Raw genomic sequence first — 25,344 nt, 5'->3', positions numbered from 1 at the left:
CAATTTAACGACACAATCGTTGCACAGTTTTCCGTCCAAAATTTGGCAAAAAGCACCAATTTACCCTGTTTCGCCATAAAACGCCACGGCGTCGGGGGGTTTTACAATCGTGCGAACACGAAGTTCGAAGGGCATTTTATCCGGATGGGCAGAAAAATTTGTAATTGACCAGAACAACTCAACCAAGGCGATGAAAACCATGCTGGTGCTGCTGGCGATGGCGATGGCGGCCGTGACGGCCCAGGTTTCGACGACAACGGTAGCACCGGTCACTGCCGCGTGCAATGAAACGTTGTCCAACTTGAACAGTGCCGTGGTGGCGGCGACCCAGTCGAACACCAAATGCAAGATCAACAACCCCACGGTCTTTTGCACGATCGAAGCGTGCAACAACATCCACAAAATGGGAAAGATCGCTGTCGAGTCCGGGTGCGGCAAGCAAAAGCTATCCGATATTAAGTACACGTTTCCCAAGATGTGTGACGCAGACGACAAGTGCACCAAGCTCGTGACCCAGTTTACCGCGTTGTTTCAGAGTTGCGCCGAAGACCCCAAGAAGCTCGGGACGTCGGCGAGTTGCCAGCCATGCCGCACGTTGAACGAAACGGCGTTCCGCACGTCGCTGATGACGGTGTGCGGGTACGAAGTGGCCGCGTTCGACTACGTGTTGAAGGACGAGTCGCTTGTCAATTCGTTTGCCCAGTGCGACTCGTTAAAGACGGACAAGACCCAAGACAGTCGAGCGACCGCGGCGTCCGAAACCGGCGGGAACTCGACCTTGTTTGTCGTGATCGGGATCGCTGTCGCCGTCCTCATCATCCTCGGCGCAGTCATCTACAAGCTCAAGCTCAAGAACGACATCGCCAAGCGCAATTTCGACTACATCAACAACGACACGTTGCAAGCCCAGGACTTTGGAAACAACGACAACAAGTACACCGGGCCCGAGGTCGGCCGCATCGCGAACGACATTCGGTTCGACGAAGAGCTCGCGCAATTCCGCATCCCGCAAAACGAGATTCAAAACGTGAGTTTGCTCGTCAAGGGCGGGTACGGCGTCGTGTTCCATGCCACGTTTGGCAAGGACGACGTCGCGATGAAGCAGCTCCTGCCGTCCAAGTCGAAAGACATTGACGCGATTCAAGACTTTATGAATGAAATCCGCCTCTGCGCTCGGTTGGAGCATCCAAAGATCGTCAAGTTCATCGGAATCTCGTGGTCGACGCTCCACGACTTGGCCGTCCTCAGCGAATTCATGCCGCGCGGCGACGTCGGCGCCGTCCTCAAGAAAGAATCCAAGAAGAACGAAACGCATCGGGTTTTGCAATGGCACCGCACGTCCAACAGCCCGACAACGAAGGTGCAGATTGCCGCCGACGTCGCTGACGCCCTTGTGTACTTGCATTCGTTCCAGCCCACGATCATCCATCGCGACTTGAAGTCGAAGAACGTCCTGTTGAGTGACTCGTGGGAAGCCAAGCTGAGCGACTTTGGCATTTCCCGCGTCACGAGCTTGGAAGAAACCATGACTAGCAACATCGGGACCGTCGCATGGATCGCGCCAGAAGTGCTCTCGGGCGGCCGGTACACGGAAAAAGCCGACATCTACAGCTTTGGAGTCCTCCTCAGCGAGCTCGACACGTGCGAGTCGCCGTACTCGAACATGATGAACAAGTCCAAGGACGCGTCCTTCTCAAACGCGCGCATTGCGCTCATGGTGTCGGAAGGCACACTCAAGCCTGACTTTACGAACCGCATGCCGGACCAACTGCTCCACCTGGCGCTCGAATGTCTGGCGTACAACGAAGCGGACCGCCCCACCGCCATGTCGCTATCGTACAAGATCCACACGATCGCAAAGAACCTCTAAGTAGATTCGAGGATGGGGACCAACATGACGTGTCTGTGTTGCGTTGGTTTGAGGAGGGGGGCGACTTCGACCGCACGGCGAAGGCCACACTGCACTTTGCGCATCCAGTGTGGTGTGTGTGCTGCATTTGGTATGACATGGAGGAGAACTGCCTCTCGTGACATGCACAAGTGGCACGACGAGTCAGCACAGGTCGTCGTGGGACAGGCATGCCTTGTGTTCCGTTCGACTGCGCCAATTGCAAATACTACGCCGGCTAGGAGGCTACAGCGCATACTGTGCTGCCACAGACACTCGCGATCCGCGAACGGACGGCGCGCGACGATGGATGCCGCTGCCCCAGCGACACCGCATCGCTAATTTTCGCCAACGTGGAGCGCGAGTTGAAACCCTTCCGTTTACACTTGAATTTTGTATTGAAACTCCATGCCCCATCTATACCGATCGCCGGCGTCGCAAGCAAGATTCGTCCTGAATTCGTTCACTTTGCTTAAAATTCGACCGAAATGGCCGAAATATTCGTCGAATCGAGGTATTTTGGGACGCTTCGAGGCCACGTCCTGGTTTGACAAGGATTGCGTGCGTACGTTGTGCGACTTGTCGGCAGCGACCATTACGACTCGATGAAGGCCCTGGTCGGGTCTGCGGTCGCGCTGGCGGCGGTCGTGCTGTATTGCGCTCAAGCGGACCCACTCTGTGACGACGCGTCTCAATCTGCGTACGTTTTCCAGCGCTCCAAGTGTCTGGCGATGACCACCTCGCGAAACACGGACCCGACGGGATTCTGCGCGGAAACGTCGTGCCGCGACGCACTGAGCCTCGCGGAAGCTCTCATTCCTTGCCGCGAAATTGCTACAGAGCTGCCCACGGTATACGTTCGCCCACAAATCGACGTGCCTCGGTTTCATCGTCGTCTTTTTCGTGGTAGATTCACGTCGGTGGGGCCACGGGAACGCGCGAACCCATCAGGATGGCATTTTGCAGTGCAGAATGCACCGACTTGTATCGACAGATGCAATCAGCGCTCGTAGTGTGCCAAACCACGGGCAAGTCGTCTGCAGGGTCGTGCCAGGGCTGCCAGCGTTATCTCCGCCTCGTTCCGACTGTCGTGGGGGCGTGTCAGCTAAACACGACGACTGCACCGTCGTCTTTCAGAGCCGCCGTCGAGAGCGACATGCGTCAGTGCGAAGTCATCGTCCGTAGCAGCGCGACCGACGGTAGGACGTCCACATTATGTCCGCATGCTGACGATGTCTATGTCGCCGCAGTCGACGACGGTGCATCGACGTCGATCTCTCCATTTCTCATCTCCGGGCTTGCCGGCGGCGTGCTTGTCCTCGTCCTTGTTTTGTTTATCCTGAAACGCCAGCACCGGCTCACGAACGAGTTGCAGACGACAACGTGTCGGTAGGGTCTTGCGTGTCCTTGCCGCGTTTTCAAACGTCGTCGCTAGGAAATACGGCGGCCACCCGAAGCAGCAGAGCCTGACCAACTACCCCGCAACAGTCCCCAACGACATTCGATACGACTCGGCTATGGCCGAGTTCTGGCACCCCCAAAACAAGCTCTCCCACATCACGCTTCGCTCCAAAGGTAGCCAGGGGCGGCATGCCACCGACCATTGTTATCCAAGGCCACGAACGTCTCTCACCGCTGCGCGTTGGGATGCATGTAGGAGGGTACGGAATGGTGTACAGCGCGAGGCTCGATACACCCGAACGAGGCAAAGTTCACGTTGCAATGAAGCAGCTCTTGCCGTCGCGGGCGCAAGACATCGACATCATCGAGCAATTCATGCACGAAATTCGGCTCGCGTCGACCCTGGCACACCCAAACATTGTGCCGTTTATTGGGTTCACTTGGTCCAACTTGCAGGTGCGGCTGGAACTCGCGCCGAGCGCTGAGCACTTGCATAGGACATTTCGATGCTGACCGAGTACATGGCGCACGGAGACTTGTACCGATTCCTTCGTAGCGAGTTCAAGAAGCCGGTGGCAAAGCGGTCGGCCATGTTTTCGTGGCAAGCGGCGAGCGACGGCAGCCACTGCACGAAACTCAGCATCGCGTCCAACGTCATCGACGCGATCGCATACCTCCACGGGCAAACGCCCCACAGCATCATCCATCGCGACCTCAAGAGCAAAAACATCCTCCTGAACGACGCGTTCGTGGCCCACGTGACCGACTTTGGTGTATCGCGACAGAGTTCATCCGATGCGCTCATGACGGCGCGGGTCGGCACGTCGGCGTGGATTGCGCCCGAGGTCCTCCGCGGCGAAAGATACACCCACCAAGCCGACTTGTACTCGTTTGGTGTGCTCTTGGCAGAGCTCGACACGCTCCAGGAACCGTACAAGGACGCGTCGCTGCAGCCCGACGTCGCAACGATGACGCCGTCCAAGCTCGCCACCAACATTGCCCACGGCAAGCTCCGACCGGCGCTGTCAAAGGCAGCTCCCCGCTTTATCCAAGCCATGGCGTCGAGGTGTTTGGCTTTCGACTACACGACGCGGCCGAGTGCGACGCAGGTCGCGATGGAGCTCACGTCGCACGTGATTCAGCACCACCACCGTGAATCCCTCAAGATGTACCCCGGCGGCGCCGAGCTCATTGTGACGAAAACGCCACAAACGAGCCACGCAGCGTACGCCGCGTTGTAGTTGGATGATGTGATCGCATGCCGGCATGATATGACGGCGTGAAGTTGTTTGGATTCTGAATCGTGTACACATGACGACGTCGACGGGAGCGCCATGCGCTTGGGAGGCGGGTCGGTCCAACGATCCCGTGGCGCCGACAGATCTGTTGTCGCGCCAGGCAACACGAGGAGTGAGTTAACAAGGAGACACGAAGTCAAAACGTGTGCAAGCAGAGCGGCGGGGACGCCAGATCATTCAAATGGGTCGCGGCCAGCGCCATGTCTAGCTGCCCAGGGCCGCGACGCGTGGGTTTCTTCAGTGGAAGGAGGCCTGCACCGTGATGGGTTCTCGCGTGGATGTGCTGCGTTTCGATGGCATGTCCTGAGATGGTACGTGGCGGCAGTTTTGCTTGCACGACGACGGCCGATGGATGCCAAGGGAGGTTGTATCAATGCACCTGCGAGGGACGGGGGAGGGCAACTTTAGCGATACAAGCTCCCGTGTGACCAACGGACCTCCCGCGCTGCATGAATGTCGGAAGTTGTTGTATTGATTCCGTTGCAAACGGCAAACAACAATGGGCGCGGCGGAGAAGCACAGCGTGATGGAGACTAGATGTGGCCATTGACGACGACGCCGTGTCTGGATGAAAGCACGCCGTTGCGACATGGATCGGAAACCTGCGCGCATGGAATCGTGCCTTGGGCAGTCCTACAACAGTGGACTCCATGAGAATGTGTCCAGGGAACCATGCGCAAGTCCAGTCCTACATGAGGACGTAACAAGAGGTGGGGTTGGATCGACGCCACGCTGTGCGCCCTCACGATATGTACCAGATCGAGCATTCGTTGGACTCTGCTCGCATGCCGAGATCGGAGGCAAACCTGCGATGGCAACGACCTTCCACATATGGCGCAAATGATTTCGTGGACGTGCGGCAAGCGTCTTTGCTGTTTCACGAGCGCAATCTCCTCCAAGCACTGTGAGGTGAGATGTATGTCGTGGTGTGCTGGTCGCTGCAGGGAGCCCTCCACTCACCGACATCACGCCGTCCTCTAAAGTATTACAAGGGCACTCCACCGATGTGGCTTTTAGCGATTCCCGACGTGCACGGGTCTAGTTAGCTGATACATCTGGAGCTCCTCGCATCGCGCGCTCATCTCCTTCGACCGCCATCAAAAGAACTGAATGGCAGGTTGCAGTAGTTCGATGGTATCTCAAAGTAATCGAGTGTTCTGGAACCCCAGGTACTGCAAAGTTATATGCAGATAAATTCAAATGTACTCTACGATTTTTCCATCTATTTATTGCCCAGTGAAACCGTCAGGTTATCCGGATAAGATGGTGTTCGATCTTTCGTAACCGCTGCAGCTCCTTGCGATCTTCGAGTGCATTGTGGAATCCGCCGCCACCAACGATGAAGTGGTCGCTGTTCCTGCTTACGCTTCTGCTCTTGTGCGTGCCTCTTGAGTCCGTCTCGACGAACAAGCAAAAGAACGCGCTCGGGCAAGCCCGTCGCGCGGCGCTTGGCCAACACAAGAATGCCCTCAGTAGCGCGCGCCGCGCTGCGCTGGGGCAAACCAAGACCGCGTCGATGCCACGCATGTTCATGGCGGCTTCTTCCAAGCAAATTCTGAAGAACCAATGCCACGGCTATGGCCTTGTGGCGTCCGCGAGTGGACATCACCACGGCGTGTGCAACGAATTCGCATTGATGCCGCAACCGACGTGCGCTTCCACTGGCGGCGTCTGCACATCTTACAGACTTGTGCCGCCGCGCGAGGCCGGCTACGACCCGTCCGACAGCTACGAACCCAAAGCTTCCTCAGGCACTTCTCCAGAATCATCCACGTATCCGCCCGTTCCACCCGTCGAAACGCCATTCTCGTCGACATCCGCGCCGGAGATGCATCCTGGCGGGTCCGGAAACTCCCCATCCACGACCGTCAAGCCCGACAATGCGAGTGGAGACAATCCGGCTGACAAAAAGTCGGACGCGCTGTCTCCTGGCGCGATCGCTGCCATCGTGACCGGATGTGCTGCAGTCGTCGGGTGTGCCGGCGTCCTGCTCTACATGAAGAAGCGCCAGAAGAAGCGAGAAGAAGAAATGTTCACCCAGGCCCACCACGACATGGAGGATCCGTCGCACACGGGATATGCCGCCATGTAGCGCTCCTATCCAAGCAAAAGCATGGCGCGCCACGATAACATGTCCACGATATGGTTCATCTTTGCGTTGCAAGTGGTTTATCTTTCCTAGACGTTATCCAGCCACACGTGACAGTGGATATCACGTTGGGCCGGACGACAGTTCATTTCTTCATCGCGCGGTCTGTGCGCCAAGAACTTCGTGGCCATCCAAGCCTCCAAGCGCTTTGCGACGGGGTCGATGTAGTCCTGATGCGATTCGTAAAGGTCGCGAGGGACGGCCGAAGGATATTCGGAAGAGGCTATGCTCAACGAAAGGTGGTGGCCCATTCACCACACGGACCACGTGCCTCTGCTTGTCCAGGGAGTCGAGCTGTATCCAAGCAGTTTGCACACAAAGCAAGCCACGAATTCCTCCACCACCCACCTCCATGATCGACCATCTCACAACGATCTCTTGCCTGAACAATGCATGACCAATGCGTCTCCCTGCCATTCATGCGCCGACGACACGTACAAACGTCGAGATGTGGTGCATTCCATTACGCTGCGTGCTTGCCTCTGCGCGCTTTGTGGAATCCCTTTCGCTTGTCGATCTTTTCGTCGACACCGTCCTTCTTTGGTCCCTTCTTGGTCATGCCTGCCGTGCCGTGGGCCTTGCCATTTCGTTTCGCATTCTGCTTGGCAGCTTTGATCTTGGAGCGCTTTGTCGGGAGCGCGACGCCCTTGCGCTTGAGTTGCACGCGCTGGAACAGCGTCAAGTGGTTCTTCTGCTTTTGGTTCTCCCGGTCCTTTTTCTTTGCCAGCGCCGCCAACAACAAGTCGTTCTCCTGTCGTGGTGTCAGCACCGACCGATCGACGGCGAGGGAAATACGACGCCGACCTCGTCATCCAGTTCGTCCTCGCTGTCGCTTTTCAAGTCACCAACCGACGTCGTCACAGTCACCACGTCGCCGAATTTGCCTACGCCGAGTCCGCCAAGAGGAGGTCGAGTCCTACGACGGAGGTGCATCGAGGACAAAAAGCTGCACGGACCTTGAGTGTGCTCGTCGTCATAGTCGACAACCTCGGCGTCGCCATCGGTCGCCGCGTGTTTTACATCCGCCACTTCAGGTAGCGACGCGAGGAGCTCTTTCTGTTCTGCTTTGCGCTACATATGACGTGCCGATACGATGGTTGTGACAACGAGGATGCTCCGGTAGACAAGCTAGAGGAAAAATATTGTTGTCGTACGATCTTTCGCGCTTCAATTTGAGCCTTCTTCTTCTTGAACGCTTCCATGTCATGCCCGAACCGCCGTCGATCCTGCTTGCGCTTGTGGAACCCAGTCAAGTATTCCCTACCCAACACACCACATGATCAGTCCTGGCCATCGCGACGAGCGTTCTATCGACAGGCTCGCTACACTTGCACCGTACTTGCGCTTGTCTGCGTCGAAAGTCACCACGAGCTTGCTCTTGGGTTTCCCGCCGCCCTTCTTCGCACCTCCTTTCTGTGGCTTCATGGCTTCGACCGACGGTTTCTCACTGGTTGGCGGGTCCAAGCAATATATGCAAAAGAAGCGCTCACATTCAGGTTCTCAATCTCTGTTTCATTTGTCTATCGCTGAATTCGCAAAAAATTACTAGTATTTCAGAAATTCACGTGGACACTGAGACTCGAGATTTCAAATGTGACATTCGAATTCGGCACGATATAAGCATGTTTGGAAATGGGCCAATCACAAATTTTAAACGGGTTTTGGTCGTAGAAATTAAGAATAAAATTTCCATGAATATACAAACAACTCGAATGAAAGCGACCATGGCGATATGCTGGATCATGCGCAAAAGCCTTCGCCGACGGACGTCGTGGGGTGGCGGCGACGTGAGAGATGGCGGTGCGCATTACTTTTGCAAGGCCGTTGCTCTAGCGTATTACACTTGGTCATGGTGGTATTCTCTTATGCATGCGTGATTCCGTCCATTCTGAGCCGATTTGCATGGTGGCATCGCAAGTTCTTCGGCAGCACCGTTCCTGCGATTCGAAGGCACAGATATCAAGGCAGTGGTGCCGTCGTGGTGGCCCGCTCGAGTTGGAAGGCCACCAGTGTAGGCTCCAGTCTGTGCTGACGGGTTCGAAGGTTTGACCCCCATGTCCGGAGGCATACGAGCCACTGACGAATCCTCAAGAGATTGGGTGCCCCTGCCGCCCGACAGGAAGAATTTTTAGATGGATCTGATATGAAACGAATTAGATCATGGTCGCAGCCGCGGCGACAGCGACCGCAGCGATCGAGTACACGACAGGGATCGCTGACGATGGCACTGTGGTCGTTGGAGCACGCGTTGTAGGCTTCTTCGTCGTGGGCTCTTCCGTGGGTTCATCCGTCGGGAAGGGGGCTTCCGTTGTAATGACGTCGGTCGTCGGCACGGAAGTGTTAGTGTTGTTGGCGACGTTCGTCGGACGGGGCGTTGTCACCTTGGTAGTAGTCTTGGCAGTGGTTGTCGTGGGGGTCTTGGTGGTAATTTCATCGTCGTCCTCTGGGGCAGTAGAGGTGGGGGTGGTGGCAGTGGTGGCGGCAGGAGTCGTCGTCGGCAGGTCTCCAATCGCTTGGACTTTTGCGACAACCCATCCCTTGAAGTCGAGTTGGAGCAACGTCTTGAGCGGCACGTTCCACCATTCGCAATTGGCCGTGATCGTCAACCCCTGAAGCTCCTTGATGAGAGCGACGCAGTTGGGGTTCGCATTCGCCTTGGCCAACTGCGATTCCGTCGGGGTCAACGTGGGGCTCGAGATGAACTCAGAGATCGAGAACCCCGCGACTTGCGTGCACGGGATGGAGTTTGCAGAGCCCTGGGCTGCGGACACAACCACATTGATTTGGGACGTGGTGCACTGAAGAGCAGCTGCAGAAGTCGCAACTACCGCGATGGCCACGGGGGAGACTCGCATGTGGATCCACGAACGATTGAAAATGGCCGACGTGCCGTCTGTGCCATGTGTCACGCACGTCGTAAGTGATTTGCCATGGGTACATCGTCCTCTAGCACAAAAAATATGCAAGTACAATATATATATATTCAACACACAACAGAGCACAAGATATATTATCGAGTCAAATATAGTGCATTTTGCACACTACATGAAATGTCTGTAATGCAACAGCGCGGCCGTTCGAGTTTCTGTGCGAAATGGCTTTTTGCGCAAATTATCGCTGGGCCGGTTTACGCAGTCGTTTTTCACATATCGCATTATCAAGGACGACTGAATAGGAGCACTTTTCATCTAGTATAGTGATTGCACTCCAAATGATGTAGCATTCAGAGTCTGAACGGGGGATTTCGTCGATGAGGGCCGCTACTTAAAACGGTGGTCGTATTCACTGCGTCTATTGATATTTCTATATTTTTATGCCAGCTTCGGTACTTCAAATTGGTTTATAGAGGTTTCGAGTGGTTGTGTGCGGCTGCATGAATCTATGACCACCCTGGAAATTGATAAAATTGCACATTGAGAGTGACGCCCAACGATCCTACCTGGGACAGAGGTGATACGACATATTGTACATCCTCTTCGTGTACTTGGAACGACATGCGAATGCGTTCCATGGGATCCACTTGATCGTCCAGAGCTTGCTCTTTCTAATTTCGATCGCATACGGGCGATGATACATAAGTCGTGAGGAGAATACTGTCGCAGACTAGTGCCGGTGCAGTGGCGAGCGATGGTGGGTGGCAGTCCGTATGGATCGTTAAGCTTGGCCGTTCGAAACGATTTCGCCCGTTGTTTCCGCTCATATTATTGTGTGAAGGTAGGGGTCAAATATGCCTCGAACGCCGTGGTAGGAAATGCTGTCGTTGGGACAACTTGTGCGACGAGGCCGCCGCCAACGACAAGCACAGTTCAGTACGCGTCGTCCCAGACGACTCTGAACCAATCCAACCGTCACATCGCTCGTCTTGTCCTCCTATCAACATGAAAGGGAATAGCGACAGGAATGGTGACCTCGGTTGGATGGTGTCTCCTTCGCCTTTGAATCCTCCATACGCAATCCGTGTCTCTATCATTCCTATTCCAGTCGTTGCCGCCATACAGGTGGGATGCCCGGGTTTCAAACACTGCAAGGTAAACAATTCGAGGCCATATAATAATGCAGAAGCATTCAAATTTCAAATGACATTTGGGCATTCGTATTAAACTGCGCCGAGTTTTCCAGGACCAATTTGAAAAATATTGTTAAATACATCCCTGTGCTGTTCCGACGTCACGCAGCACACCTAGTACTCATTGAAGTTCAACTATAAATTATTGAACGGATGCAACGATTTTGATCTTGGTTCTAGTATGGAGGAGGATGCCACGATAAAAAATGTCCCTGGGAGTTTTCGTGATTTTCAAGCGATTTAAGTTTGAAACCCAATCGGACGTCACTTTCGAATTTCCAAGGAAGCCCTCGCATCACGTCCGATGGTCCAGTACGTTGCCGACGTCGCCGCGCTCCCTGACTACGCGACCCTCCCCAAGGTTGTCGTTATCGGCACCAAGGAAACGCCTGCGACAGCTCTCGCGCAACAAGTCCTTGCCCGTTTGAACAACGACTCCCCGGTTGACACCGCGATCGTTGAACATGCTGTGTCGAAGTTGTCAGCTGGTGCCGACAGCGCCGCCTCGTCGCACTTGTACGTGTCGTTGGGTGAACGCGGTGTCGCCAGTGTCGTTGTTGCTCAGCTCCCGACCTTCATCTCCCGCTACAATACCCTTGCTCGCCCGCATGCCATTTCCGCGCTCGTCCGCAGCAACGTGTCTGACACCAGCGATGTGATTGTGGCGTTGGCGTTGCCCGAACATGCCTCTACGACCGTCTCGGCTGGTGTTGCCGTCGCCAAGGGGATTTCAACCTCGTACAATCACAAGAGCGGCGCGGCTCAAAGCGGTGTCATCACCGACGGGGAGTCGACGTCCGTGACGCTCGACCAAGTGGTCGTCGTGTTTGACCACGAGTTGGACGATTCGACCTTGAAATCTCTCAACTCGACAGCAACGGGCATCCACTTGACCCAACGGCTTGTGGACTCGCCTCCCAACGAACTTAACACAGACACGTTTTTGGCCGAAGCCCGCGCTGCTGCCGCGCGCTTGAACGCCGAAATCACTGTGATCCGTGGCGAAGAGCTGAACGACAAGGGTTTTGGTGGAATTTATGGTGTCGGTAAGGCTGCGGCGCACCCTCCCGCGCTCGTCGTGCTCAGTCACTACCCCACTCCGGAATCCAAGTCGATTCCGAGTGTGTCGTTGGTCGGCAAGGGCATCGTGTACGACACTGGTGGATTGTCGCTGAAGATCTCGGGCATGATGGTCGGTATGAAGCATGACATGGGTGGTGCCGCCGGGTTGCTCGGTGCGTTCGAAGCCTCTGTGCTTTCCGGTCGCTTCACCTCGCGCCCTCTCCACGTTGTCCTCTGCCTTGCTGAGAACGCCGTGGGTCCGTTGGCCACGCGCCCGGACGACATCCACACTCTGTACTCTGGAAAGACGGTCGAGGTCAACAACACAGACGCAGAAGGTCGCCTCGTGTTGGGCGATGGCGTCGCATACGCCGTCAAGCACTTGAACCCTTACGTAATTCTCGACATGGCGACGTTGACAGGCGCCCAGGGCATCGCGACCGGCAAGCGATACGCCGCTGTCCTGTCAAACGATGGAGACCTCGAGGACAGGACGGTCGCGGCCGGCAAAGCGTCGGGGGATTTTGTCCACCCCATGCCGTACGCGCCTGAATTCTTCCGCGACGAATTCAAGAGCAAGTTCGCCGACATGAAGAACAGCGTCAAGGACCGCGCGAACGCCCAAGTGAGTTGCGCCGGTCAATTCATCGCGAACCACCTCGGCGACTACGAAACCACGGGCAAGTGGGTCCACGTTGACATGGCGTACCCCGTGACGGAGGGCGACATCGCCACGGGTTTCGGGGTCGGCCTTGTGCAGTCCCTCTTGGCATCGCTTCCCTAGATCACGACTTGTAGTTTCAACCAAAGTTTATCCGTCTCTGATGCTTTGTCGACCATGCGCGCTTCGAATGCCAAGCACTTCATCCCGATCAAGGTCCATTTCGGACGGCACACCGCGATGTCGAGTCGACAATCATCGTGGTTTCCATGAAAAGGTCGCGCGCGACATGCGGGGGTTGGTCCAGCGCAGCCGCCGAATGCCACATGGTTGAAAGCATCATCGCTCGTGCCGCGTGGCGTCCGCGCAGCGACATGGAACTGGCAGCCATGTGGCGTGACTTGTACCCAAAAGAACGTGTCCAAGAGAAGGAGAACTGTACTACTGTCCACGCAGGTTTGGGTGCCAACGAGGGGCGAGCAGCCACTCACTTGATGCAGGTGCGCGATTCCATTCGTGACTTGGTGGACGACTCCATGACGATGATGCGTCAGGACGTTGTGTGGGGCACGAGCGCACCAGCAGCAGCACATGGAGCCGCAGGATCTGGGAATCATGCGATTCGTGACTGGTCGCGTGCAGCTGGCGATCCGAAAAAATTAACGCGAGCTTTGCGTCACCACAGCGACGTCATGGTGAGGGCGGCGTCCTGGGTTGTTGGGTGAATCAAGTCGTCGATGGGGTTGAGTTGATGCTGGAGGCCATGGGATCGCACCACCTAACGGCGCCCAAGAGTTATTCCACGACGTGTTGACATCCTATGGACGGACCTCGTCGGGCGCTGCAGCCGACGGAACCGACGGAAGCAATCCGTCCATGCGCAACGACGGAAGCGAGTACATGTACGGCAAGCATGAGTCGAGGAGGTGCGTGAGTGTGTTGGACGACGACGTGGTCACGGTTGTGAGTGAAGTCGCGGTCGGCAGCAGCTGTGCTGGGGCCGTCGAGTCGTCGGCCGCTGGATCGTCCTACCGCCGCTCTTTAGTCAGCCACAGCAGCCGTCGATTCCAGACCCTTACCTCGCTCGGTTCGGGGTTTAAGATCGATATCGTGGCGTTTGAAGGATGCAAGATCGAGACAGCGGTCGAGAACTGCACCAGCGTCGGTTGGTTTTGGTGATGGTGGTGCAATGCACTCGTCGTTGGAAATGCTGGCAAGGTCGAAGACGTTGGTGGCGGGACCAAGTGGTGCCGGGTCGATGATGTGGCACCTGACAGCATCCTCGTCTAGACGCACCACCAGTCAAGAGTCGATTCGATGTGCAGCATGGCCATGCGAATCATGCTTGGCTAGGTACGGCTTCGACATACCGACGGAGGAGCTCCATGAGCGGATTGTGCAGATTGAATGGCGAGGGTTGCGCTGTCTGTTCCAGTGGGTTGGTGGCCTTCCTGGTTACCGTAGCTAGCATTCCCGTGGGCATTCAAGCGCGTGTGGGCATTGCAGAGTCCGCCGGCTCGCTGGGCCTTGTCGCAGCCGTTGGGGTGTCGACATTTGGCGCCGCCTCCATGAGCAATGCACAGACCTCGTGCTTTGGCTTGCCGCGTACAGTTGAGCGTACTACACAAGGTCAACGGGTCAATTCGATCGTCGTGCGAAAATCGCTCGGGAACAAATGACAAAACTCTGTCAAGCATGTCGCCACACGCTGCACACGAAAACTGCACGTTGATGCCACGAGTCTTCAGAACTGGTTGGTTGGCGGGCCCTTCAAATCGTTGCAAGCGCAGACACTGCCAGAGTCGGCGGCATCCTGCGCTGGGCAAACACATTGTAGCCTATGCAGGGTAACGAACCTGCACGCCTTGACGCCTCCATGCGCTTTGCACAGGCCTTTCGTCTGGCTGATCTTGTCGCATCCTTCCACGTTGCAACGTGCCTTGCCTCCATGTCCGCTGCAGAGGCCAAATCGCGTCTACAGTCACATATCATCAGTCACCTCGACGAAAGGCGGCACACCAACAGCACAGTCAGACTGATCGATGTCTTTGGTGGGATAGATAGGATTGCCAGTAGCTTCTGTATCCTAGAGTGCTGACCTGTTTCTTGGTGCATCCGACCTCGGAACACTCGACGCCACCGCCATGAGCTAGGCAATACCCTCCGCCCTGGTTGTATTTCGTGCATCCTATTTATTCCAGAAACCATGAGGAGTGAACCACACACAATACCAGTTTGATATCATTCAACAGAGGCCATCCCACTTTGATCAACGCATGGAACGATATTTATCTGTGGAACGTACCTGGTTTGGTGCATCGCTTGCCCGTAGAACGCGGCACTGCGGCACTTCCACCGCCGTGGTCTTTGCACCAGCCACCCCCGAGCACCCAATTCTTGCACGAAGCATCGGCGCACTTCTTGCCTGGAGCAGCGTGAATCAGTCGCAAAATATTCAGAAAATCGTTGGCACGTTGATGGAATCGAAACGAATTTCGACACATCCACAACACCACGGATTCAACGACGAATCGTTGGCCCGAGCGGGCATTGGGAAGCACCCATCTATCGCTCGCTCGTCGAAACATACCACCACCATGAGCTTTGCAATGCCCACCGCCACGGTTCACCTTGTTGCATCTAGCCCATCCAATTGACAACGTCGACGACTTGATCCTGTGGCTCCTATGATTCCACGCACCCTTGTGTCTGGCAAAGATTGCCGCCGCCATGAGCGATGCAATAGCCCTTGCCTTGATCTTTCTTGGTACATCCAGGTGCCTTGCACGTGTAGCCTCCACCATGCCGCTTGCAAAACGAATTGCCAAGGTCCATGCGGGTGCAACCTTCTGCGCGGCACTTGGGCTTTGTGGCATGTTCGTAGCAGTACCCGCCGCGGTATTGCTTCTTCGAACAAATATCCATCTTGCACAGACGCCCACCACCATGCGCCATGCAGAACCCCCGACCTGCATCGAGTTTCGTGCAACCCTCTTTCTACAAGCATGAACGTGTGAGGTTGTAACGTCTGTGGGGCATTTGACGGCAGCACCTGGCAACGTCGACCCGGTCCATGGGTGTTGCACATGCGAGTCTTGCCCACGGACACGTTGGTGCAGTCGGGATGATCGCACTTTTTCGTCCCGCCGTGTTTCTTGCACGTGCGTGTGTGGTACTGCGGACATAAGGCATCGGTGCAAAGTCTGCCACCGCCGTGCGCGATGCATAACCCTCCTACGATCGTTCAACGAGATGTCGCGTGAGTGCCATGTTTCGGCGGAATGGGAAAAGCTCGACCTGCTTGAGCGTACTTGTTGCACCCCCAGAAAAGGTACAGGACGCGCCTCGCTTCACCAAGGGCTTGTCCACGCCTGAAGACGTCTTCTCTGTCATTTGCTCTTCATCGTCGTCATCTCCGTAGACGAGGTTCCTTGCTTCGTCGTCGAGGTTGAACATGGATGTCGCCATCTTCGGAGTCGGCAATACAACAATGCGCGAAAAACTTTTCAATAAATTATAGTAGATCTTCATTTAAATGATTTAGATATGAACAATAAACAATACATTCAAGTCGGAAACGTCAAGAAATTCTGGCACATCCTGGTTCGTGCGGAATGGATCGAAGAAGGGACAGGAGCGGCAGTCGTCCACGCCACTGCATCAGACACGACCGAAAGGACACACACTGGTACGCGCACGATTACGACGTGGCGCTGATCGGGTCCATCGACGGATGCGAGTCGAATGTGCCGCATGACAGAGGACTCGTCCGTGCGGAAATGGCCAAGTTTGACGCATCGAAAGACCCCAACATCATGGGGAACCCCTACACGACCCTGTTTGTGGCTCGGCTGAATTACGACACGTCAGAGGAGACGCTGCACTCCATCTTTGGCAAGTACGGACCCATTAAGCGTCTGCGCCTTGTCCGCCATGTCGTGACCCAGGAGAGCCGAGGGTATGCGTTCATTGAGTATGTGCACGAACGGGACTTTGAAGAAGCGTACGCTGCCACAAATCGGTACAGCATCGCTTGAGCAACCGGTCACGACCGCGTTCTACGTTCTTGACGCGCGCACGCATGCATGAATAGGTTGATTGTCGACGGCCGGACCATCCTCGTCGAGTACGAACGTTCGCGTGTCATGAAAGGGTGGAAGCCGCGACGCTTGGGTGGTGGGTTGGGCGGTCGCAAAGAATCCGGGCAGCTCCGCTTTGGCGGGCGCGACCGACCGTTCCGCATGCCTGTGGGGGTAAAGCGGCAGCAGCAAGTTGACACGCGTTCGAGTTGTCGTCGGAGCCGAAGTGGCAGTCGGCGCAACCCACGCATTGGATAGCCTTAACTCAATGGGAATCGCCCAGTGCAACATGGTGTATTCGATCCAGGAGCTGTTGTATTCCTCCAAGCATACTCGGCCAGCTACAACTTGAATGGTCGTGGAGCCATCGTCTTGTCGCGGCACCGCCGCAACGCCTCGCTTCCATGCTCCATGTACTCTGCCTTGGTGACGACGGCGTCGGCAAAGCGCGACGACATCGCAAATGCCTGGCATCCTCTCCACACGGCACCAATGGGGCTACCACAACGCTACCGTGAGTTGACGCGGGTCAAGACAGTCTCCATACTCGTCGACATGGTGAACGCAAAGGCCCAAGTCCGCGGGCACGAGCGGGCGCAAGTCCATTTCGAGTCGATCGATGAATTGCGGCAGCAGCGACGTGCCGCCTGTCACGAGAATGTGGTTAAACATCCAGCCTTGAACGTACGCAGGACAGGCAGAGATCGCGTCGACGATGGCGGGCGCGATGCCGTCTTGGTCGATCCCAATGTCGGACGGATGAAACACAATCTCTGGGATCGCGATCGATTCCACACCAATGCGCATCACCTGCCACGTTGCCAGTCAGCCTCGCGGGAAACGTTGCGGCTTTGCAATAAATTGTGACGCAAGTGTCGTTGCAAGAGAACGTTGCGCGCGGCAATGCGACGCCGTAGCCCACGCAGAACATCTTGACGCGGCATTCCACCACCGCGACGACGCAAGAGGCAGATCGAACAGTGCCTCGATACCCACAAGAAGAAGGACAGGATGTAAAAAACTCTGGACCATCCTTGCAACTCCCAACGACACCAGCACGGCACTTTCAAGCGGCTCGTTACCTGGACGTGAGGAGGCAAGTCGATTCCTGGCGGCGTCTACGCGAGGTACAAGCATGCACGGCAAAGCAAAAGTGGGCATGGCTACGTACCACCAACGACCCGCGGTGGGTGTGTACAAAATCGGGGAGCGCCCATTCCTTGACGAGCGAGTTGGTGGATGGAGATGAAGTCAAGGACATGGTGGAGCTGGAAGCCGCCGCATAAGCTTTCATGTCGTGCTCGAAATCCAGTGAGCATCGGCAGGCTGCTTCTTTCACCTGGGTCAACGATTCATGGGATCACGACGGTGCGGCGGAGCAACGCACGTCGTTGATTAGGTCGTACGAATCCATCATGTTCCACTGGCGAAAGCTCAAACATTCCTTCAAGTAGTTTGTGAGCATCTTGCCGCCGACGTTTATTCGCCGCACGCCTTCCCAAACGATCGATCCTAGTGACGCGACGAGGAGGACAGACGACGCAGTCGGGGTCGTATTACCGGCGATCCATGGCACGATGTGCGTCGCGGAGAAGCCGACATCCACGACAACGAATACAGGGGACTGCGACGTCATCGCGAATGGTACCATGGCTTGGGGAATCACGTTCGCCATTGCGGCCATGTGGAATTCTTCAAATACAACCTCGTCTTGCGTTTGCAAGAGTTTGTCCGGGGTGAAGACGGGGGTAGTGAGCAGCATGGTTGCATCGGGGTGAGTCGGCAAGCAGTCCTGCCAAATATCGCCCTAGGAGCAGCAAGAAATGCACCCGTTTGCCTCGGCGAGCGGCGCCTACGTACAACGGTAGTACCTGTAAGGTCCAATTCACCACGTATCCCCGCTCAATGGGACGTCGAATCTGCGCACTGTGTTGCTTCACATTCATACGCACGCAATTTTCTGACACGGAATACGTCGGTCCTGCCACATCGCCATGTTTCAACGTCGCCCCGCCGACGTCCACCGCGTACACGACCATCGCGCTGTTCGATCGATGCAGTATATTTTGAGCGGAATCTCAAACTAGTCTACGAGCTAATGTGGAGAACAATTTATTTGTGTTCCCAAGAATATGTCTTGATCTTTGCAATCATCCGTCGAGTTGCACAAATATTTTGAATTCGCACGATTGTCCGCGAATATTTCTTGATATTTGCAATTATCATTCGATCTGTACAAATATTGTTTGCTCGTTCAAGTGCGATGTCGGCATCACGCGAACGCCGGTCGTTCCCGTCATGACAAATCGTGGAAACTACTGATGGACGGGCATGATATTGGGCGGCGTCGGCAGCTGCTGCGACGATGCTCCTCGAGGGGAATGGATCCGGAGGTCGCTGGAAGACGCCGTCAAGGGAGCGTTCCTGCAACGTGTCAGTATTTCACATCGAACAAGAGGGTGCAGAACACGCAACATACTTGATCGATGGGGTCACCGGGCGCTCGCGTGCTTTGTCGCCAGGAACGTAATCGTAAATGTCAATGATGCGTATCGCCGCGTCGGCGCCAGCGAGGGCAAGCTTGTCGCCGGCAGGAGAGAAGTCCAGTGTAAAAACACCTCGACTGAGCCCCGCAACAGTTCCAATGAGCTATGCATGCACGGCGATTCCCGTTGTCAGCATTCCATCGACACGGGACCGTATTGGAGGAGCAACAGAAGAGACCTTGTTCGTGTTGTGGCTGAACACTTTGCCTTCGTTCGATCCACTCCCTCCCGCTGCAATCAAGTTGGTTCGCGGGTCTTTTGTGAACTGCGCCGCATACAAGAAGCACGGCTCGCCCTTCAACGCGCTTTGGTTCCACGGGATCGTGCAGAGGCGCTTGCCGGACCCGTAATCCCACAACTAGTCGGCGTCGTTGGTCAAGTCGACACAAAACGGGGCCAACATACCTCCAGAGGATTTTCAGGGCGCCACGACCCCGTCAGGATCTCATTCTTTGCGTTGATGTCAATGGCGTCGCCTGTCAATTCGAGACCATCAGGCAAGTTGGTAATTTGGACGTGTGCAGCACCTGCAATGTGCGGGCCGTAGATGCCGCGGACCGAATGGCCGACGCGCGTGTCCCAAATCTGAATCGTGTTGTCCCATCCGCCAGATATGATTGTGTTCTCGTCCAGCGGATGAAACTTGACGCTGAACACGCGGTTCGAGTGCCCTGCGGTGAGGGTGCCGTGGCTGGTGGTGCACATCAAGTTAAGAAACGGGATGCGAAGCCACGGCAGACGTACCCGCCCTTCATCGACGTCACTTCTGTCTTGGTTGCTTCGTCGTACACGCGAATCTAGGCTTCATGACAGCCCGCGAGATTGACGAACGAGCGAAGGTACCACGTGATCCTTTCCCGACGTGGCAAACACCGCGCCATCAGCACGGTAGTCCAACGCGTACAATTGATTCGTGTCATCCGTGATCGCATGGAGACACTTGCCGGACGTGATGTGCCAGTGCTCCACCGAACCGTTTGAATCTACGTGGAAGCATGTGAGGCGCATATGGACCGGTTGTGCCAGACGACGTGACGTACTGACGGCAAGTAGGACGTTCTTGGTCTTGGACGCGCTCGTTAGAGGGCGAAAACGAATCGCGGTACACGGCATACCAAACCCAAAGTTGTGATGGGGCTGCATGAGCGTATACGCGAGCGTGCCATTTTGAACGTTAAAAATCTGAAAATACACGAAGCATCATCACGGCACATGGACAGTCATGAACGGCAATTCCTCGTACTCGAATGGCGCCGTCACCACACCCTGCAGCCAACAACGTTCCATCGGGGGAGAATCGCGTACAAAACACCTCGGACGGGCAGTCGCTACGGGTCGCCATGAAACAAGCACCCAAGAACATGTGTTCCATACCTGATCGTGATGCTTGGAGCTAATCGCTTGATACGTTCTGCGAGTTGCCATCCGCGTCAACACAACGTCCCACAGATCAATCCTTGCATACCTTCCATGTTTGGCGGCGATCGTGGTGGCAGCTCGGAGCAGCCGCGGAAGTGACGGTTTCGCCAAAAGATCGCTGCGGCACGAAGATACTTTTTGCACGGATGAAACGCGAAAAAGTGGACAAATTTGCAAGTATTTATGAATTTGCTTTCAGTTTTGACACTTGACTTTAGCGGCATATCCACCAGCAAATACTTATTTTTTCATTTTTCGCAGAATTTCCAGGAAGATGATCAAAAACGGCAAACGTGTCACCTCATCGTGTTCCCTCGGCGACTTTCCACCCACACTTCGGGCTCATGTGCGCAGGAACTGGGATGCACCGCCCACCCCGTTCGTATCATGCTCATATGGCAGGCATTTGGCGCCCATCCCTTTGGACTCGACGCTCCAAAGCCATCCAATTTGTAAAGGTCCATCGAGTCCAGCCCCACTGATGGACTCGTCGTCACCTTGTGATACGAACGTGGGATTTGGACTCACAGGAAGGGCGCAGACATGACACCAACCTTGAGCAGGGATGTTGAATCACAATGAAGACTGTTGCCATCGTCAATCGATGACGATGTCTACGCAAAAGTACCGGTCCGAGGGACGGAGGTAAGTATCGCGATGGTGCACCATGGTCCACATTGGGACTGATCGAGCCGATGAAGTATGCACAATCCACTGCATACAAAACGTATTATTCTTTCAATTCAAACGAGCTTCCACACCCGCACCCGCTGACAGCGTTCGGGTTGTTGATCACAGTGAACGAACTGCGGATCAGCTCTTGTGCAAAATCCACGGTGCTACCTGCGCACATAAAGCGTTCCTTGAGCTTCAAACCAGCCTATATTTCAGAGGGCCACCGAGGGTTACCTTTCAGCAAGTCCATCGAAGTCGAGTCAACCACGATCCTGGCCCCGTCCTTTTCGAACACACGGTCGTCGTCGTCTGCGCAAAAGAGTGAGCAGGTGTCAAGACATTCATCGTGTCGCTTGCATACCCAGAGGTGCATCTTCCAGAGTGATCACATATTGAAACCCGGAGCAGCCTCCGCCCTCAACTGCCACGCGCAAATGCTTCTTTGTCGGTGAATTCCGGTTCAAAGCATTCAGTTGCTACATCAATCATGAGATACATAGATGACAAGATCGTTAGTCTGCACCGTGGACGTTGACTTCGTGATGATGAGGTCAGGCAGGAAGTCCGAGAAATAGCGGCGGTTCCATGCCGCGGCCACGGGCAGCAGACGTCGAAGCAGCATGTCCGCGATCGCCGTCGAATTCCTTTACCAATTGTCGAAGCCAATCACAGTGGACCTTGAAAACGCAAATCTATAGGCTATAAATTCATATATTCTACCAATCAAATCTCTCACTACTGGCAGCTTGCGGAGCCTGCGTGGCATGATGCGGCGAGCCGTCGCACGCTCGAGGTTGCTCGGAATTATGCCGGCGCATCTGGGCTCTGCAACCAGCCTAGATGATTGTGCATTACATCGCCACATTCGGTTCGCTACGATTGGGCGCCCACAACCCTTCAAAGAGTGAAGGGGGTGCGGATCTTGTTCCCGTGTGACAATGACCCGAATACGTGCTGATCGTCGATCACCGCGGCGTGATACTACAACCCTCCTTCCGATCCACGCGCATCAACCTCGCGATTCCTGTCGGCATGCCCATCCCTGGACATGAAAACTCCTCAGTCCATGGGCGCCGCGACAGCTTCTACAATTGCGATGGCGTCGGCTGCACACCCTGCATCACTCCCCGGCATTCGGAAGCCGCGACCGATACTTTTAAGGGAAAAATTATACTTCACTTCCATGTTGTATTGAAAGCAATTAAATAAGGATGTTTACAAAGGCGGTTCGTTTATCGAACGAGGCGGCGCCGTTTGACCACTGGCAAGGCTACGGAGGACGCCGGCCGCACGCGACTCCTAGATGACTGCCGGCGCAGAGTTGGCGTCGGTGGGACTGTTGTTGTCGCTGAGGATGTGAGAGCAGTGTCCGCGGTTGTTGCCGAAGGAGGTCGGTGAAGGTGCTGCACCATTGCGTGTGACCCTGTCATCACCATTGCGTTCAGCTCGCACGGAAACTTTTCCAGCTCAGGCACATGCGTCACACGGACCATTGCGATGCGCACCACCGCTTTGAGCACGCGACCGCCAAGTTCCAGTCGTTGCAGCGCGTCCACCGAGATGGATGGGTCCAGGTCGTCAATCACCAGCGCCGTATTGATGCCCTTGAACGCATACCGCCCCGAGAACGCGTTCTGAATTTGGTGGCGACATGTGGGACAGGTACTTCGAAGACGCAGCCACGCATCAATGCAGTCTGCGTGGAAGTGGTGTCCACATGGCAAGGTGACTGCATCTTGCATGGAACTCATGCATATGACACAGTCTTCTCCGCCACAGCAAGCATGGTGCGGCAGATTCGTCACGATATCTCGGTTTGCCGGTGTCGACGTCTTCAGGTATGGCACGATGTACCGGATCATGACATTCACCCACGTCGCGCTGCGAAACAGAGCAAGAATGTCTGGAACTTTGGCGTTCGCTGGTGCTGGGTACCGTACAGTCACACGGACGTTCAAGGCTGTGGACGACGCGGCCGCTACCACACCTCCACTGGAAGGGCTGACAACTCCCCTTGGACTTGCTTCCGAAGCACCAGCGGCGGTCTCGGCACCATCTCCCACGCTCGGACGTGCGGCCGACATGTGGAATCAATCCCTGAAGTTGAGAAGTGGGAAAAGCACTCGATCGTTTATAACGTACCCAAGTGCGTTATATAGGTTTTACACAGCGACGACGATGGAGACGACCAGAATATGTAGCACATCATGAAAGCATTGCATACAAAATGGCATACAAAGGGGCAGCGCGACATCCACGACCAAACATGTTTGATGGTTCTCGTGGTGGATGTGCACTTGATGTTTGTATCGAACAAGCACACATGTCCCTCCCGCGTGTTCCATGCACTTCCGGCTTGGTCCCGAGAGGAACACTCTGCGACGAAGTCGGAAGTCGGCGGCAAACACATGGGTGTGTGAACCACCAAGCCATGGCATCACTGTATTGCAATCGCGACGAACGTCGTGCAGGCCTACGGCGAATTCCATTCGAGTTGGACACGACTGCCACGGCAACCACGCGTGCTGGCGGTCGCTGCTGCACTGGTTAAAGTAGTCCGGCCTCAACCATCTGCTGTCGACGGTAAATTCGGGCGTATTGAAAACGAGATAAAAAAAAGTGCCGGGCCGCCGCCTTCTCGAGGCAGGACACGCTTTTGTATCCAAGGTCGCAATCTAGATCAGGCCCGAGCATAAACGATGCTCTTGCGGGTCCCTTGCCGACGCCACGGCAGTGCTGGAGCGACTGCACATCAACTTGAATCGTCTTGGCATTGTCCACCTCGGCAGCGCTTTGAACAACTGCACGGTGAAACGTTACATCGCGCGGAACGACCGACGGGATCCCCGCCGACGCACGACGACAAGAAATACATTTTGTATGCAAATTTAATCGGTCATTTGTATTTCAAACGTTGGTAAATTGAAGGGAGTCGTCATATATTATGCAAAAATGGACTCCCTGCATGTTGGATGGAGGATTCGTGTGGGGCGCGGTCGTGACATTCGCAAACTCACGAGAAATTGACTTTTTTGCATGATCTCGTGACGCAAACTCGGAAAACCTCGTCATCCGGTTGAGTTGTTCAACCGAGCAACGCAATGGGGGACATTCCGTGTCGCGGATATTGCTTGGGGGAAAGGTGTGTTGAACAGGGCAAGTATGGTTCAATGGCTATTTCGAAGCTCGTCTCCAGGGCGTAATGCTTGGGCTCTGGTATCTCGTTGTTGGACATGCAAGTCCTAAGACTGTTGGCGTGGGGTCGTCGACGTTTTATTGTTGAACGTCTGGGATGTTGTTCTTGAACCTTCCGGAAATCGACTTTAAACCATTCACTACTACGTTTTTCTCTTCCAAGTAGGTAAAACGTACTTAAAACTCCAGAGACATGGGCAAATTCTTCCCGATAAAGTGCAAACAGGATATCCGATGCGCCTAGTTGACCGACAAAAGGACGGGAACGGTATAACAAATTCACTCCATCGAGAGTCACGTCTTCAGTCGATTAGCTGAACCGAGAGTTGTGTTGGACTTCGCCAGATCTACCATTCAAACGTGTAATTGTTGTCTATATGCCATGCAATTTGATGATTTTTACCATACACATGTCAAGGTCAGAAGTAGTTACCAGATTTTTCTCAAAATCGTCCATACAAATCCAATATTTCTTAAGTGTCCCGTGTGAATTTTCCTTTCGATTGGCATAAAAATGCGCAATTTGTAAAGATTGTCAAAAATGGACTGTGTCCCCTTGAGAATATTATGTACTCCAGTATAATAAAACATCACACTGAAGCCAACGATACACATAGGCAGTTTTCGATAATGTAGAGATATTTCGACGGGTGCGTCGAATAGAGCATGGCCCACGGGGGGGAGGGCTCGACGCTGCACCGTCACGAACGCCATTCAGCACCAAAATATATCGTGCCACCAACCCTCAACCAGGCTGTGCTGGGGTGAACAGCTCGGAGGCAAGTATATGCCTTACGTTCTTGTTATCATATTGCCAGCGAACCTGTATTCGTTAAACCGAACGGTTCATCGGCTTCCGAGATTTTAGTAATCCATTTTGGGTGACAATATTTGATGGACATATC

The 25,344-nt window shown here is 54.9% G+C and overlaps 12 protein-coding genes across 21 annotated transcripts; 6 read left to right on the top strand and 6 right to left on the bottom strand.

Moving 5' to 3' along the window:
* The first annotated feature begins 171 nt into the window (after positions 1-171).
* On the top strand, positions 172-1,912 carry H310_12939 (TKL protein kinase). Its single transcript, XM_008880234.1, has one exon. It carries the CDS (start codon positions 191-193, stop codon positions 1,868-1,870), a length of 1,680 nt encoding a protein of 559 aa, XP_008878456.1. The 5' UTR covers positions 172-190; the 3' UTR covers positions 1,871-1,912.
* A 559-nt stretch (positions 1,913-2,471) lies between these two features.
* Positions 2,472-4,759, top strand: H310_12938 (TKL protein kinase). Its single transcript, XM_008880233.1, has 6 exons — positions 2,472-2,739; positions 2,799-3,087; positions 3,139-3,277; positions 3,324-3,463; positions 3,546-3,745; positions 3,787-4,759. Exons 1-6 carry the CDS (start codon positions 2,494-2,496, stop codon positions 4,528-4,530), a joined length of 1,758 nt encoding a protein of 585 aa, XP_008878455.1. The 5' UTR covers positions 2,472-2,493; the 3' UTR covers positions 4,531-4,759.
* A 1,153-nt stretch (positions 4,760-5,912) lies between these two features.
* H310_12937 (hypothetical protein) lies at positions 5,913-6,738 on the top strand. The gene has a single exon (XM_008880232.1). The coding sequence runs from the start codon at positions 5,927-5,929 to the stop codon at positions 6,677-6,679; it is 753 nt and encodes a 250-aa protein (XP_008878454.1). The 5' UTR covers positions 5,913-5,926; the 3' UTR covers positions 6,680-6,738.
* A 408-nt stretch (positions 6,739-7,146) lies between these two features.
* On the bottom strand, positions 7,147-8,180 carry H310_12936. Of its 2 annotated transcripts, XM_008880230.1 has the most exons (5): positions 8,076-8,180; positions 7,891-7,996; positions 7,693-7,807; positions 7,541-7,620; positions 7,147-7,487 (listed from the first exon to the last, which is right to left on the bottom strand). In XM_008880230.1, the coding sequence occupies exons 1-5, from the start codon at positions 8,159-8,161 to the stop codon at positions 7,200-7,202; spliced, it is 675 nt and encodes a 224-aa protein (XP_008878452.1). In that variant the 5' UTR covers positions 8,162-8,180; the 3' UTR covers positions 7,147-7,199. The 2 variants fall into 2 exon arrangements, with proteins under 2 accessions (XP_008878452.1, XP_008878453.1); XM_008880231.1 differs by having other exon boundaries at positions 7,541-7,807.
* A 651-nt stretch (positions 8,181-8,831) lies between these two features.
* On the top strand, positions 8,832-9,601 carry H310_12935 (hypothetical protein). Its single transcript, XM_008880229.1, has one exon. The coding sequence runs from the start codon at positions 8,897-8,899 to the stop codon at positions 9,347-9,349; it is 453 nt and encodes a 150-aa protein (XP_008878451.1). The 5' UTR covers positions 8,832-8,896; the 3' UTR covers positions 9,350-9,601.
* A 1,483-nt stretch (positions 9,602-11,084) lies between these two features.
* Positions 11,085-13,335, top strand: H310_12934 (hypothetical protein). The gene is made up of 2 exons (XM_008880228.1): positions 11,085-13,025; positions 13,080-13,335. Exon 1 carries the CDS (start codon positions 11,107-11,109, stop codon positions 12,646-12,648), a length of 1,542 nt encoding a protein of 513 aa, XP_008878450.1. The 5' UTR covers positions 11,085-11,106; the 3' UTR covers positions 12,649-13,025; positions 13,080-13,335.
* Positions 11,085-16,004, bottom strand: H310_12933 (hypothetical protein). 3 transcript variants are annotated; one of them, XM_008880225.1, is made up of 12 exons: positions 15,823-16,004; positions 15,578-15,759; positions 15,227-15,522; positions 15,116-15,165; positions 14,831-14,950; positions 14,625-14,713; positions 14,382-14,500; positions 13,896-14,145; positions 13,605-13,811; positions 13,356-13,553; positions 13,017-13,303; positions 11,921-12,966 (listed from the first exon to the last, which is right to left on the bottom strand). In XM_008880225.1, the coding sequence occupies exons 2-11, from the start codon at positions 15,611-15,613 to the stop codon at positions 13,202-13,204; spliced, it is 1,467 nt and encodes a 488-aa protein (XP_008878447.1). In that variant the 5' UTR covers positions 15,614-15,759; positions 15,823-16,004; the 3' UTR covers positions 11,921-12,966; positions 13,017-13,201. The 3 variants fall into 3 exon arrangements, with proteins under 3 accessions (XP_008878448.1, XP_008878447.1, XP_008878449.1); XM_008880226.1 differs by having other exon boundaries at positions 11,085-13,303; XM_008880227.1 differs by having other exon boundaries at positions 15,116-15,522.
* A 91-nt stretch (positions 16,005-16,095) lies between these two features.
* Positions 16,096-17,154, top strand: H310_12932 (hypothetical protein). The gene is made up of 2 exons (XM_008880224.1): positions 16,096-16,546; positions 16,619-17,154. Exons 1-2 carry the CDS (start codon positions 16,140-16,142, stop codon positions 16,860-16,862), a joined length of 651 nt encoding a protein of 216 aa, XP_008878446.1. The 5' UTR covers positions 16,096-16,139; the 3' UTR covers positions 16,863-17,154.
* H310_12931 (hypothetical protein) lies at positions 16,379-18,672 on the bottom strand. Of its 5 annotated transcripts, none has more exons than XM_008880223.1 (7): positions 18,476-18,672; positions 18,165-18,411; positions 17,992-18,116; positions 17,776-17,943; positions 17,687-17,722; positions 17,152-17,414; positions 16,379-17,102 (listed from the first exon to the last, which is right to left on the bottom strand). In XM_008880223.1, the coding sequence occupies exons 1-7, from the start codon at positions 18,641-18,643 to the stop codon at positions 16,946-16,948; spliced, it is 1,164 nt and encodes a 387-aa protein (XP_008878445.1). In that variant the 5' UTR covers positions 18,644-18,672; the 3' UTR covers positions 16,379-16,945. The 5 variants fall into 5 exon arrangements, with proteins under 5 accessions (XP_008878445.1, XP_008878444.1, XP_008878441.1 ...); XM_008880222.1 differs by having other exon boundaries at positions 17,992-18,098; XM_008880219.1 differs by having other exon boundaries at positions 17,687-17,943.
* Positions 18,673-18,788: 116 nt separating this feature from the next.
* H310_12930 lies at positions 18,789-20,694 on the bottom strand. Of its 2 annotated transcripts, XM_008880218.1 has the most exons (11): positions 20,616-20,694; positions 20,525-20,561; positions 20,394-20,478; positions 20,191-20,332; positions 19,994-20,133; positions 19,895-19,947; positions 19,678-19,841; positions 19,556-19,626; positions 19,329-19,508; positions 19,084-19,253; positions 18,789-19,028 (listed from the first exon to the last, which is right to left on the bottom strand). In XM_008880218.1, exons 1-11 carry the CDS (start codon positions 20,620-20,622, stop codon positions 18,920-18,922), a joined length of 1,158 nt encoding a protein of 385 aa, XP_008878440.1. In that variant the 5' UTR covers positions 20,623-20,694; the 3' UTR covers positions 18,789-18,919. The 2 variants fall into 2 exon arrangements, with proteins under 2 accessions (XP_008878440.1, XP_008878439.1); XM_008880217.1 differs by having other exon boundaries at positions 18,789-19,253.
* Positions 20,695-21,200: 506 nt separating this feature from the next.
* Positions 21,201-21,903, bottom strand: H310_12929. 2 transcript variants are annotated; one of them, XM_008880216.1, is made up of 4 exons: positions 21,768-21,903; positions 21,606-21,720; positions 21,479-21,553; positions 21,201-21,412 (listed from the first exon to the last, which is right to left on the bottom strand). In XM_008880216.1, the coding sequence occupies exons 1-4, from the start codon at positions 21,864-21,866 to the stop codon at positions 21,300-21,302; spliced, it is 402 nt and encodes a 133-aa protein (XP_008878438.1). In that variant the 5' UTR covers positions 21,867-21,903; the 3' UTR covers positions 21,201-21,299. The 2 variants fall into 2 exon arrangements, with proteins under 2 accessions (XP_008878438.1, XP_008878437.1); XM_008880215.1 differs by having other exon boundaries at positions 21,201-21,553.
* Positions 21,904-22,405: 502 nt separating this feature from the next.
* H310_12928 (hypothetical protein) lies at positions 22,406-23,344 on the bottom strand. The gene has a single exon (XM_008880214.1). The coding sequence runs from the start codon at positions 23,326-23,328 to the stop codon at positions 22,477-22,479; it is 852 nt and encodes a 283-aa protein (XP_008878436.1). The 5' UTR covers positions 23,329-23,344; the 3' UTR covers positions 22,406-22,476.
* Between the last annotated feature and the right edge of the window lie 2,000 nt (positions 23,345-25,344).

The sequence above is a fragment of the Aphanomyces invadans genome, assembly GCF_000520115.1.
Source record: "Aphanomyces invadans strain NJM9701 unplaced genomic scaffold supercont1.45, whole genome shotgun sequence".
Lineage (NCBI taxonomy): Eukaryota > Oomycota > Saprolegniomycetes > Saprolegniales > Verrucalvaceae > Aphanomyces > Aphanomyces invadans.
This window is presented reverse-complemented; position numbering and strand designations above follow the sequence as displayed.

What these genes read in the sequence shown, in the direction of transcription:
- H310_12930 (XM_008880218.1), bottom strand. An exon ending in GCCCTGAAAATCCTCTGGAG is followed by an intron (nt 19,509 to 19,555) that starts GTATGTTGGCCC and finishes GACGCCGACTAG; the next exon opens with TTGTGGGATTACGGGTCCGG. An exon ending in CCGGTGACCCCATCGATCAA is followed by an intron (nt 19,029 to 19,083) that starts GTATGTTGCGTG and finishes GACACGTTGCAG; the next exon opens with GAACGCTCCCTTGACGGCGT.
- H310_12939 (XM_008880234.1), top strand. Translation starts at nt 191, where the DNA reads ATGAAAACCATGCTGGTGCTGCTGGCGATGGCGATGGCGGCCGTGACG.
- H310_12934 (XM_008880228.1), top strand. Translation starts at nt 11,107, where the DNA reads ATGGTCCAGTACGTTGCCGACGTCGCCGCGCTCCCTGACTACGCGACC.
- H310_12928 (XM_008880214.1), bottom strand. Translation starts at nt 23,328, where the DNA reads ATGTCGGCCGCACGTCCGAGCGTGGGAGATGGTGCCGAGACCGCCGCT.
- H310_12929 (XM_008880216.1), bottom strand. Translation starts at nt 21,866, where the DNA reads ATGCTGCTTCGACGTCTGCTGCCCGTGGCCGCGGCATGGAACCGCCGC. An exon ending in TCTGGAAGATGCACCTCTGG is followed by an intron (nt 21,554 to 21,605) that starts GTATGCAAGCGA and finishes TCTTTTGCGCAG; the next exon opens with ACGACGACGACCGTGTGTTC. An exon ending in TTCGATGGACTTGCTGAAAG is followed by an intron (nt 21,413 to 21,478) that starts GTAACCCTCGGT and finishes TTATGTGCGCAG; the next exon opens with GTAGCACCGTGGATTTTGCA.
- H310_12931 (XM_008880223.1), bottom strand. Translation starts at nt 18,643, where the DNA reads ATGGTCGTGTACGCGGTGGACGTCGGCGGGGCGACGTTGAAACATGGC. An exon ending in TGGTGAATTGGACCTTACAG is followed by an intron (nt 18,412 to 18,475) that starts GTACTACCGTTG and finishes TGCTGCTCCTAG; the next exon opens with GGCGATATTTGGCAGGACTG. An exon ending in CGTACGACCTAATCAACGAC is followed by an intron (nt 17,944 to 17,991) that starts GTGCGTTGCTCC and finishes TCGTTGACCCAG; the next exon opens with GTGAAAGAAGCAGCCTGCCG.
- H310_12936 (XM_008880231.1), bottom strand. Translation starts at nt 8,161, where the DNA reads ATGAAGCCACAGAAAGGAGGTGCGAAGAAGGGCGGCGGGAAACCCAAG. An exon ending in AAATTGAAGCGCGAAAGATC is followed by an intron (nt 7,808 to 7,890) that starts GTACGACAACAA and finishes CGTCATATGTAG; the next exon opens with CGCAAAGCAGAACAGAAAGA. An exon ending in AGGACGAACTGGATGACGAG is followed by an intron (nt 7,488 to 7,540) that starts GTCGGCGTCGTA and finishes ACACCACGACAG; the next exon opens with GAGAACGACTTGTTGTTGGC.
- H310_12935 (XM_008880229.1), top strand. Translation starts at nt 8,897, where the DNA reads ATGGTCGCAGCCGCGGCGACAGCGACCGCAGCGATCGAGTACACGACA.
- H310_12933 (XM_008880227.1), bottom strand. Translation starts at nt 15,993, where the DNA reads ATGGCGACATCCATGTTCAACCTCGACGACGAAGCAAGGAACCTCGTC. An exon ending in GGAGGCGTCAAGGCGTGCAG is followed by an intron (nt 14,146 to 14,381) that starts GTTCGTTACCCT and finishes GACCTTGTGTAG; the next exon opens with TACGCTCAACTGTACGCGGC. An exon ending in CTCATGGAGCTCCTCCGTCG is followed by an intron (nt 13,812 to 13,895) that starts GTATGTCGAAGC and finishes TGGTGCGTCTAG; the next exon opens with ACGAGGATGCTGTCAGGTGC.
- H310_12932 (XM_008880224.1), top strand. Translation starts at nt 16,140, where the DNA reads ATGGATCGAAGAAGGGACAGGAGCGGCAGTCGTCCACGCCACTGCATC. An exon ending in GCGTACGCTGCCACAAATCG is followed by an intron (nt 16,547 to 16,618) that starts GTACAGCATCGC and finishes ATGCATGAATAG; the next exon opens with GTTGATTGTCGACGGCCGGA.
- H310_12937 (XM_008880232.1), top strand. Translation starts at nt 5,927, where the DNA reads ATGAAGTGGTCGCTGTTCCTGCTTACGCTTCTGCTCTTGTGCGTGCCT.
- H310_12938 (XM_008880233.1), top strand. Translation starts at nt 2,494, where the DNA reads ATGAAGGCCCTGGTCGGGTCTGCGGTCGCGCTGGCGGCGGTCGTGCTG. An exon ending in TTGCTACAGAGCTGCCCACG is followed by an intron (nt 2,740 to 2,798) that starts GTATACGTTCGC and finishes TTTTCGTGGTAG; the next exon opens with ATTCACGTCGGTGGGGCCAC. An exon ending in CCGTAGCAGCGCGACCGACG is followed by an intron (nt 3,088 to 3,138) that starts GTAGGACGTCCA and finishes ATGTCGCCGCAG; the next exon opens with TCGACGACGGTGCATCGACG.